The sequence below is a fragment of the Cajanus cajan genome, chromosome 4 (assembly GCF_000230855.2).
Source record: "Cajanus cajan strain Asha chromosome 4, NIPB_CcT2T_4, whole genome shotgun sequence".
Classification (NCBI taxonomy): domain Eukaryota; kingdom Viridiplantae; phylum Streptophyta; class Magnoliopsida; order Fabales; family Fabaceae; genus Cajanus; species Cajanus cajan.
Genome location: NC_138520.1, coordinates 72858893 through 72871478, shown reverse-complemented (window position 1 = coordinate 72871478; position 12586 = coordinate 72858893). Strand labels below are relative to the sequence as shown.

The following is a 12586-nucleotide window of genomic DNA, read 5'->3' as shown; positions in this document are numbered from 1 at the left end:
TTCCTTCTCTTCTGGATCACCACCTTCGCACTAGGGTCTATAGCAAGTTTGTGGCACAAGAAATCTGGATTAATGCAGGCATGTCGCTGGAATGCCACGCAAATGCCGACACATTATCTTTTAGAACCCTTACCAACCTCTCTTTGTCCTCGGGAGTTAAAGAGGTACCTATCTTTACATTTCTCCCCTCCATTACTTCCACTTCCTTGTCATCTTCTGCGGGGGGCGGGTCGGTGATCGAACTGACCCATTCTAGGGTCCAGTTCGACGGAATGGATGTGCTTCTCAGCTGGAGCGGTATATAATCGCCTTCTTGCCTTCAGACTGTCCTCGTAACACTTTCGGGCGACCTCTTGATCTACTTTGAGGACCCCGACAACCCCATTCGGCAATGGGTATTTCACCTTCAGATGTGATGTTGACACTATGGCTCCCAGCTTGTTCAGTGTAGGTCGGCCGATAAGTATATTGTAGGATGACTGAGCATTCACCACTAAATATCGGATAGTTACCGTTTTCATCTACGAACCCTGCCCGAAGGTTGTTTCCAAATCGGCGTACCCTCTAGCCATAACCTGGTCTCCCGCAAAACCTACTAGGGCTCTCGCGTAGGGTACTAGTCGGTCGTTGGGGATCTTCATTCCCACGAAAGCTTCCCAAAAAAGGATGTCGGCCGAGCTCCCTTGGTCGACCAGGACGCGCTTCACATTATAGCCCGTCATGATCGTCGAAATGACGATAGGGTCATCCTCGTGAGGAGCCACCCCTTCATAGTCGGCGTCCAAGAAGGAAATCGTGGGTTGGGGTGGCCGGCGGATTTCCGAGATGGACATGACGGATCGGGTGTACCTTTTCTGAGCAGCCGCGGTGACCCCTCCTCCTGCAAATCCTCCCGCAACTGTGTTAAAATCCCCGTGAATTGCCTACTGATGGACCTCCGATGATTTTGATGGAGTGTCCTTGGGGGGAGTTCTCTCCCTACGCCCATCCCTCCTTGTGTCGTCCTGTGCACGTCTGTGTCGCCTATCTGACGAGCCTTCTTCCTGTTTTCTTGCCACAAACTTTTTCAGGCGTCCCTCCTTGATCAAGCGTTCAATCTGTCTTCCAAGGATGAAACAATTTTCCGTAGAGTGTCCGTGAGTCCTGTGAAACTCACACCAGTCGGTCTTGAAGGGACCCAATTGGCGCTCCGTCGCTGCTGGGAATTCGAACAATGCTACGCTGTTGACATCATGGAGTATCTGCCTCCTAGGGACGTTGAGTGGGGTAAACATCTCTTCGTCGTTGGTACGTGTCCACTCGCCCCTTGGCCGACCTCCCCGATCGGCCTGTCGGTAATTTGCCTCCTTCACATTATAGCGATCATGTCGCTTATTCCAATCTGAACGCGGTCGAAGATGTTTGTTGCTCTCCTTATTACCTCCCCCTGCCTCCTCTCGGCTTTCAGCAGCCCTTTTGTTAATTTGTCCTTCCTCCGTCTTGATGTGACTCAGGGCGAACGCTCTCACCTCCGACATCGTTTGACAATTCGCTCTCTCCAGCGCGATGTCGAAGGCCCCAGACCTTAAGCCCTTCTGGAACGCGATGACAGCCATCCTCTCATCCAAGGATGCTATCCTCAGGGCGACTTCATTGAACCTTTGCAAAAAATCCTTCAGTGACTCCTCCCACTGCTGCTTGAGGTCGAACAAGTCCGACGTAATTGGTGGCTTCTTCTTGTTAGCGGTAAATTGTGCCATGAATAGCCGACTGAAGACATCGAAGTCGGTGATGGATCGGTTAGGGAGGCCACTAAACCAATCAAGGGCAGCTTTTTTGAGCGTGCCCATGAACAGCTTACAGCGAACTTCCATGCTCCCGCTGCAAATCAACATTTGTGCCCGGAAATCCGTCAAGTGTTGACTAGGGTCCTGGGTTCCATCAAAAGGCTCGACTCGGGGTATCCGATGATCCCTGGGGATGATCTCGGCCTCTATCGCTTCCGAGAAAGGTCAAAAATCCCTAGGGACTTCCATCATGACGTCTTCCTCCACCGTCCTGGTACTGGCCGCTATTCTGGCCTGCATCTCATCCGCTCTCCTCCTGATCTCCTCGTTTTCGCGTTGAATGGCCTCCTCTCTTTCCCTGGACCGCGCATTCTCCTCCCTTAAGCCATTGATCATGGCCATCATCTCCTCCATGGTAGGGTGTTGTGAGTCGTTGTTGTTATTGCCGCCTCTCGCCATGGTAAAGTGCTGGTTCTTCTATGTGACTTGGGGCGTAGGAAAAGTTTCACCGTAGCCCCACGGTGGGCGCCAAAATGTTCCGGCCAAAGGTTGGACTAGGATTTCTTCCTAGATCAAGCCTCAAAGCTAGAGCATTCAAAAGTGTAATCTGTCGTCTCAACTCTAGGGTTTTAGGTTTTATAGTTTCTTGTTTATGGGCCTCTCGAGCCCCGAGAACGTAGAAATTTCCTTAACCGTTCTTATCCGCAAGATACTTGATGAGCAAGGGTGGGGCCTTACCCACGCTATGTGACGGTATCAGTATAGGGAGTCCGGATCAGTTCCCGACCGACTAAGTCCGTTTAAGGGACATAATCGGTTATTGACCGAGTAAGATCTTAGCAAATGGGTCGGAATAGGGTCGGCCAGACTGCCGTGGAGGGGTATAATCAGATATAGACCGAGTGGGTTTTATAAGCTGCAGAAATCGGGATGGGGCCAAGCTGGCTCACGCCAAAATGTCACTCGGGCGTAGATCGAGTGACCCAAACAGAAGGAGTCGGCCGAGGTCGTAGTCGGCCTATTACTAAGGAAAGGGTAGTGTAGTGTCAGGTTTCGATAAGGATTACAACCTGTTAAGGGAAACGGGTCGGAAATTGACCGAGACAGTACAAAAATAAAATTTGAATTAACGATTAAATATTTTACTTATTGTTATGGACTGGCCTCCAGCACTTTCATTCCACCCAGGTTTGCACTAGTTATTAAATGAAATGAAATTGTATTTATTAACCTATGTTTCTTTTATTCTCATGGAGGTCATAGGTATTTTTGAGTAAGATCATTATATGTAATGATAAAAACATTATTTTTAAGATAACTACGGACTTGAATTCGGAACTAATAATTAAATTAAAATAACTTTATGTCGGTTGATGTGTGGGATGATGTTAACTTATATATTTCAAACATCCATTTATGTGAGGGATGATGTTAACTTAAATTAAATTAGTGACTATTTAACTTACTTCTATATATATTTGTTTCGTTTACAATAATTTTATGGAGATTTTTATTCTATGACAACGTTCTCAACACTAACATACATACTTCTAGTCACATGTATATCAATAATTGACATTTCATTGTAATAAAACAAATAATTGGTGTTAGATATATGTTTTGTTCAACGAATCATCTTAAGCTAATGCCTTAATCAATTGAAATAGCTTTAACGTTATCATGATGACGTAGAATTATCACTTCATCACGCAAGTTACTGTAATTAATTATAAGCTATTTATACCAACTGAATTTATTTTTCCCGTTCGTGGCTTCATATAGTTCATTCAGTCATGAGACGTAGTTTTCGTCAAAATAATGGATTCAATATTTTCAAATTATAATACGTGTTGTTTCGAGAGATTGCATATGCAAGGTAGCGACATGGCACCAAGAGAGTTCCGGAAATGATTGAACCATATCAAGGATAAAGTCTTTCATTCCCATTTTACGATTCATTTGTAGCAGTCGAAGTTCGAGAGAGGGGAAGTGAAGAAGATAAAATTGTGTGAAACTACGTAAAAAAATTATAAATAAAAAAAAAAAGTCGGCTCAATATATTATTAGGCCCGGATGAAACCTTCATATGAAATTTTTATAAATAAAAAAAAAAAGTAATATAAAAATTAGAAGTTTTATAAAAATAAAATCAATCTTTTTCCTAACAATGTTTCAACTCTATTTATCAAGAAAATAATTAATGTATCTTAATTGTCATTCTATTATAAATCAACTAATAATAAAAATTGTATAAATACTAATATATATTATATATTATTTTGAAGGCTTAAAGTAAAAAATATACTTGATTTTATGCTTGAACTGACTCTCACCCTATATGTGAAAGTAATTTGGTGTAGTGAAAATAAGAAAAAGTGTAGATATAGATAAATTGCATTAGAATTGCGATTCTTATGTATGTCCTTAGCTTTTGTGTTGGTATTGTGTGATCCTTATGCATGTAGATCATTGTGGTTTTAGCTTGTGGTAGACTTGGATAAATTTTAGATTAAGTGGTTGCAAGTATTAATTAACTAACTAACACTAATAGAAAACTTTGATATAGAGACAGAAATTTTCTGTCTCTAAAAGTAACATTTCATCCTTAACAATTTATAGATGGAATTACGGATGAAAAGAGTTTCATCACTATTCCAAGCATCCTTAATTAATTAGAGATGAATTATTACTTTCTATATTGTCACTATTTTAATAAAAACTCGTCTCTAAAAAATTTCAAAAAATAACAATCCGTCTCTAATAGTGACTAGTTTATTTCATCTATAATTAATTTTATTCTGTCTCTAACCATGACTGATTTTTTTTTTGACAAATTTGTTTCCAAACAAATACTAGCTTGTTTCTTTTTTATTGTATTAATTTCTTCTGAATTGGACCAGAAAAATAAATGCTTATTTCTTTAAATTTAACTTGTTTTCTTAAACTAAAAATTTGTTTTATTTGTTGTTCAGTTGAATTTGTTTCTTAATATGAAACTAGACCTTAGTCAACAAAGATTGATTTACTTGATAATGAAATGAGCACATATTTTAAAATGATGTATATTTAATTTTTGTTGATGTAAAGATTTTGTTAATGAATAATTTGCTAGTATCTCAATAAACATTCATAAAATCTTAAAGTTATTTCATTTTCGTTAACTCTTTAGATTTAATTCACCTTAATTTTTATCTATCCAAAACCTAGACCATCTCCAATTCATATTTCATAACCTAGTTTATCTTTTACTTATTTCTTAACAAAGTATTTGGTGATCAACCAAATAAAAAGGTTTATATATATCTTACTGTATCAGACTTTTTCCTCACTTTTGTTGAATATATCTTGTATTGATAATATATTCATGTCTATTTTTAAAAAATATTATTTTGATTTCACCACAATTAACTCGAGAATCAAAGGTTATCTTTTACTTTAGGTGACGAACCGGACTTATACAACAATCAAGCTTATGAACATTATATATATATATATATATATATATATATATATATATATATATTAAAAAATTAATAGAATGATCGAACTTTAAAATACTACAATCAAAAATCTGTTTTCCTATTACTATTCTCTCTATTCTCTAAAATACTCAAACTAGAATTAATATGAATGAACTTAATATTGTATTTATTTTAATACCTACTCCAATCCAAATGAATAAGATATTCATAACCACACACCTAAAACCAAACCATGGGATAAAACTAGCACCTTATCACAAAATTAATATATGACCTCCTAATATGATACATCATTTAACTCATTAATTGTAGCTATATCTTTATGTCAATTGTAAATTGATATTACTTTTTTATCTCTTTTTATTTTTCATTTAAAAAATATATTATCTATTAATTTGAAATTTTAAAATAATGTTAATTATTATTTTATCAATTATAAAATAACAATAAAATATATAAAATATCAAAATAATAAATGTGAGACACAAAAAATACGTTAGAAAGTTATAAACGATTTCAAAATAAATTATAGATCAATTTTTTTAAAAAAAATGTATAGTATAATTTTAGGCAATAAATGAAAGGATATACTTTTAATTGGTAGAAGAAAAATAATATTTATATCATAAAATAAAATGATAATTTTTTTTCCTAATATTAATTATGAAGAGGACAAAGTTAAAAGAGAATGGAATGAGATGCGTACAAGTCTAAACAACAATGAGTAGTGGGGGTTCATCAAAAATTAATTCCATCAATACCAAAAATGTCTCAAGAAGATTATATTTGAAATAGAGAAAAGAAATTAAAATGGAAAAACAGTATTTCAAAACATGTCAAATCTCATTCCAATTTGCACGCATGTGTCCACTTAGAGAACAAATCCTCGGAAAGATATGAGAAGCCGATAATTATATATAGCCCCTACGCATCTTTTCACTTTTCAGCATCACCTTGGGGAAAAAAATTCTAGAATACGTGTTCCTCCTATTTAAATTAAGACACATAGAATACATGTTTATTTTTAATATTATTTTAGGAAAATAAAATATTAAAATAGAATAATTATCCATTAAAATCTAGAATACGTGTTCTTTTCTCTATCATTTTCTTCTGCTTCCTTTCACTTCTAACCTTTTGTTTTATTCTTGAAAGCATGTTTATCTCGAATGTTTTATTATTAGAATTTAATATCTTATTCTTCATTTATCCGTTTTTCTACTTGTAATTTTCTTATGGTACGGTTTGCTTCATCATTCATTTTTTTGAAGTATGTGCAATCAGGTTAATTAATGTTTATTATATAATTAAATTTTAAAATAAATTATGCATATAAATAATATTATATTTGAATATATAAATTATATTTAAATTTTGTACAAATAGATATTTTTAAACATATAAATTATATTTTAAAACTATGATAAATAATTTATACTATAAAAATATTATTTTATTTATTGATAATTTATTTTAAAATATTAATATTTAATTTATATATAATTATGATAAATAAAAATTAAATTAAATAGATTAACAAAATATCTATCATAATATTATGTTTTAATTTTATTAATTAATTGTATGATTTCTATGATTAATTGTTGAATTGTTGTAATTATGTTATTTTAAAACTCTGTGGTTAAAGGGGCTCTTAAAAGTTAAGTTTAGTTAAATTTTAGTTAGCTTAATTAGAAAAAGAGTATATAAGATTTTTCTTAAGACGTGAACATCAAAAGTTTAATTCTTAAGAAAAGTTATAGAGAAGTTAGTGAGATAAACTCTCGAGGCAAAAAAGATCCTCACTTCCTCTAATTCTTTTGAGAACCTTAGAGATCCTCTCCTTAGTTGAGCATCCATAGTAGATCATCGAATTCAAAAGTTCTTCTTCCATTTTCTCTTCCTCTCTCATTTTTGAACAATTGGAGTTAAGGGAAGTTTGTGATTGATGAGTTGTGATGTTGTATTGCTTGTAAGCTTCTAATTGAATGCATCAATTGTTGGATGATTTTGACTAAAATTTCATAATTAAAAACAATTTGCTTGAGTTTTGGTGCTTGAATGTGCTTTTAGGTGAATTTGATGATGATTATGAAACGTAATGCTTGCATTGCTTAGTGAGCTGATTTTGAGTTGTTTATGATGCATATATGTTGAAATTATATGTTGCATGTTGATCTTTTTCTAAGTTTCAAATGGATTGAGCTAAAATGAGATTTTGCTAAGTGTGGAAATTCTTATCACACCAAACGCACCTTCATGGCATCAAGCATGACTCAAGTTAGAGGCTCTTTGCCTGAACAAGGCTAGGCGCGTAGGTTTGGCCACACTAGGCTTGATTGACTTGGAGACTTTATGTCTCATTCACATCGAGTGCAAGTTGATTGGCATCGGATGTGGACGAGCTAGAAACTTTCTACGTACCTCAATTGACGCCTAGCATGGAAAAGTGGCGTTAAGTGTGATTTGCTGGATAAAAACTTGGTGTTTTAAGTTGTTTAAGGGTTGAAGAATGATAATTCTATTATATAAATTATGTCATATGATAGTAATTCATTATGCATTGATCTAGAAGGATGTATGATGATGTTTAAAGTTGTTTATGAATGAGAGTGATTAAAGTTGAAAGATGTATGTTGTTTAAGTTGTATGTAGTAAGTTGATTTAAATTGATGAATTGTATATACATGTGGTGAAGATACATATCTAAGTTGAGATACATAAAAATTATTGGAGAGTAAAGTTATTTAAACATTAAAATATTTCATTGTGTGAATATAAATTGTAATGCTCTGAGAGTCTAAAGTTATCCTTCAGTTAATAAGTTGGTTTTTGAATGAGTAGTTGTTTTAAGTTATTTCCTCTAGGTTTTATATGGAATTGTATTGGGTCAGACTGAGTCATACATGTATAAAGTGACCAACTAAACAAAGTATGAAGTCGAGGAGTAAAATCCTTAATTAACTGATTGATGGGAAAATGCATAGTATTTGAAGGGTAGTCAATAGACTAATTCCATACGAGGCTTAGATATGCATGCTAAGGTTGTGATAGGCTTACACAAAAGTTGTTCTACCCTAACAATAGTAGATTTTTTTAGTTTAAGTGGTGAAATCAGATAAATTAGTTTAAGTTGTTTACTAGACACTTTGAGGGGTCTAACATTGTATTTACTTGATTTGGTTGTGATAGATCAAAAACAGTTATCTGATTAAGGTCAAACCACTTAAATAACTCACATCTATTATCTTTGTATGTTGATATACGTGGCAACGTGTTAATTATTTAAAGTTGTTTATTTGTATATATTGAAAATGTTGCAAGTTGTATTCAAAGATTGAAAGTAGTAATTGTTGATAATGTATGTTGATATTATGAACTGGTTGAATGTTGTTTTAAGTTGTTGGTGTTAGATAAGTTGTACATGTATATTATTGCTATGTTGATTCTTTCATAACCATACCTTTTTTTCTTTAGGATTGGACTACAATGATCATACTTAGTATGAAAGCATACATGATTAGCTTTGAAGGTTGGCTTGTTGGTTGAGGGTCATGCTAGAAATGACCACTTTTGTTGTACTGCTTTGATATAGTGTTGATTGTATAGAAACACTGACCAACGATAGAGTTTAACTTTCCAACACCTTGTTTAGATGTATATTGTAAATATGTATAGGGTATGTATGCAATCCCTCAAGGGACTTTGTGTTTTAAATTTTTTGTACTCTATACTTACATATATTGCATAAATGTTCAAGTGATTGTTGCACAACCCTAATATAAATGAGTAGTTTATGGTTTCAGTTACATAATATTTATTGTTTTATATAAGTGTAATACTATGTCGGGTCATTGTACATACGAACCCTCTCATTGAAGAAAAGTTTCTAAGAATATCCTCGAATAAAATAAGAGTTTGTATTTAATATATATGGGTTAATTACAATAATAATCTTGAAGGAAGAATTTTAGGAAATTTTCTTTAGTGATAACATTTTTGTAAAGAGTAGGTTTTTTTTTATGAAAGAGTTTTAAAAGATTTTTCTTAAGGATGTTTACAGGTCATGTTGGTTTAGATTTGAGTGAAAATTCAAAATGAATCAACTAAATTTAATTGGTTTGGATTTCAAAATTTTTGTTACCTAATCGAAACTAAACCAACCTAATTAATATTGAATTGATTCAGTTTGGCTCGATAGATATTCAATGCAATTTCAAAAAAAAACCAAAAAAATAAATTTTCCCTAAAGGAAATCAATTTTTCAACATTAACTATTGATAGATTGTCAAAAATTAACTAAATTGATAAATTTGTAATATAGTTTCTCTTGATTTCTTTTCTTACTCTACTTAAAGATTTTGGATGCACTACAATGCATGAAGATGACATTCAATTTATTGTAATATAATTCTTCTTGATTTCTTTGAGTCTTTGAGAAAATGAATGAGAAAATCCACATATCGATATTGTAACACAAAAACATCATCAAAATAATCAAAACAATACATGCATGTTAGTTGTTAACCAAAATAATAATAATAATAATAATAATAATAATAATAATAATAATAATAATAATAATAATAATAATAATAATATATAAATGTATTGGTTTGGTTCAAGTTGATTCAGATTTAAAATGTGTAAATTCAACTCCCAAACTAATCAATGTAGGGTTTAATTGATTCATTCGGATTGTCAAATTTTTTGGATTGATCAAATCCAATAAACACTAATTTTTCTTGATCACTTGTTTTTTTTTCTTTTCAATTTATCATTTTAATTTTTGTTTATAAACTAATTTTTAATATATAACATTTTAAGAAATTATCAATGAAAAATGTTAAATATGAAGCCTTTAAGATAAAATATACAATACTCCATATTGTTAAAAAAAATATTTTACTTTTTTTTTCTTTCTATATACACGAGGATAATAGAATACAAACAAGTCAATATTATAAAAAATATATATATATAATTACACAAATTTACTTAATATGGTTTGACACCTCATATTTATGTTTACAAAAATAATTACATGTGTTTCTGAAAATTCTTCCTTTAAATTTTACATATTAAAACTATATTGAAAACTATCCTTACAAGTTTTATGATGGACAAAACTTAGAAACATTCAACATTAGCTTTATTGTTAAGTTTGACAAATCCTTCTTCACAAGACTTTTGACAAAATTTAGTAAACCCTCTTTTACAAAAAATTTTGTGAAACTTAGTAAACCCTCCTTTTTTTTTATATGATTGTCTCTTATTTAATGCAATGACCTACTTTAGATGTTAAATAATTTTTTCATCTAATGAATTTATTTATTGACTTAATATTTTAACCTTAAGAAAGGAAACAAAATCTATAATATTCTAAAAGAAAAAAAATCTTTTAAAAAATTAAATAATATTTTATAGATTTGAATTTAGAAATTTAAAATATTTTTTAATATTAATTTCATAATATTCAAACCGAATTGAAAATAGTTAATATATGGATGCACAAGATACAAAATAGTTTCGAATAATTACTTTATCTCTCTCTAACTATAAAGGTGAGATAAATTATTGAGAAATTTCAATATTTTTGGTCTTAAAAATTGGAAACAAACAGTCTCTCCCTGAAATTGATGAAGATACGTTTTAAAAAGTGTTATCCACATAGTGGTCCCTAGTATATTACTTGTTGCCCTCAACTTTCTATTTCTCTTTCAATCTAGTCTCTTGATTAATGTTTTATCAATATCCTTCGAACATCCGTTTAGATTAAATTTGGACAAGTGAAAATTGTCCAAATTTTATAAGATTTATTTAAGGTATACCTTTAGTTAATGTGGGGTATGTATATTTATCCTCTCCTCTCACACCTATTCCATACATGAGGTCGTAAATTATGATGATCAGGAAATGTCTATAATTAAAATTATTTTAGGTCTAAGTTTTCTAATTGAGACAATATAATTTTATAAATAACTCGTATGTGTAAGTGCAATGATAAAAAGAAAAGTTATGTTAAAAATATCTTTTTATAATTGTTTATGTTTAACATGCTCTTTTAATCTATTTCTTCTCTTTATTTTATTTTATGTTTTGACACAAAAATATTTATCTTTCTTCTATATAAATTAGAATATTTTTCTTAAATGAAAATATTTCTAACTATTAATTTTTTTTAACGAGTGCGTTTTTTTAGAAATTTTTTCATAATTTTATCTCTTTTGAACTATCATTGTGTTATTTTTGAATTAATATTTAATAAAAAAATTGATCAATAGTTAAAAATAATAACCTTATATTACAATAAAAATTGTTTATCATAAATCTTAAATATGATTTATATAATGAAAATATTTATTTATCATAAATTTTAATTATATTATAATTTATATATAAAAATATTCTCTTTGAAAATCATTAAAAAAACTTTCATGCAAAATAGTCTCATTAAAGATGTTTTAATTTCACACAAAGTAGTCGTGGTTAATAATGTATAATGATGGATAAGTAACCAGCTAAGTTTAAATTTTTTATCTTTAAACTTCTCTTTTATGTAAATAAACTAAACTTGAAGATGTTATTTTACAAGTGAAACTTAAATATTAAATACCGAACCTTGTTCAAATCATTTTCACTATAAATTCAGTCACTCAGATTTCAAGTTCGTACGGATGGGTAACCTTGATCCGTTCGCGAAAAGAGCCCTACCCGGATTGTCAATGATGTTTCTGGGCCTCAAATTCTATTCTTAAATATACTTATTTTACAATTATAAAAAGAGAAAAAATAAAAAAAAAATATATATTAATAAAGATATACTTATTTAACTGAAGGGAACAAGAAAATAAAAAAATAATTTAAATTTTTTTCCTCCTTTTTAATTTAAATTCAATCTCCTTCAATTCAAACAATCAAAGAATGAGTGTCAACTGTCAAGTGACACTTCATGAACCACTAAAACAAAAATAAATAAATAAATTGACAAGCTTTTTAGAGAAAATTAAAGTTGTTTAACAGTGTAAAATTTGGGCACACAGGCTGAAACAAGAAAATATTTGCTAGCATGAAAAATAAAGCATACCCGACAGGCTCACAAAACTCATGATTTCGAAATATAAAGTTCAAAAGTGTAATAAATAATAGTCCAAAAGCAGGTTTACGAAATGACCTTTTGAAGCAATTTGAGAGAGTGAAACAAAGAGGTGGAGATCATAATGAGGTGTATAAATGTGCTGAATTCCATGCAGCAATTATGGCTATTGGATCAATTTCAAAGTCTTCCAAAATCTAATGATGGAAGAGTGAAGCATCGGATATACGATGGGTCCCATT

The 12586-nt window shown here is 31.2% G+C and overlaps 1 protein-coding gene across 1 annotated transcript; it reads right to left on the bottom strand.

Moving 5' to 3' along the window:
• Nucleotides 1-923: 923 nt before the first annotated feature.
• Nucleotides 924-1853, bottom strand: LOC109792010 (uncharacterized). Its single transcript, XM_020351387.1, has one exon. The coding sequence runs from the start codon at nucleotides 1851-1853 to the stop codon at nucleotides 924-926; it is 930 nt and encodes a 309-aa protein (XP_020206976.1).
• Between the last annotated feature and the right edge of the window lie 10733 nt (nucleotides 1854-12586).

Coding starts and splice junctions, on each gene's coding strand:
- LOC109792010 (XM_020351387.1), bottom strand. CDS start 1,853: ATGGAAGTTCGCTGTAAGCTGTTCATGGGCACGCTCAAAAAAGCTGCC.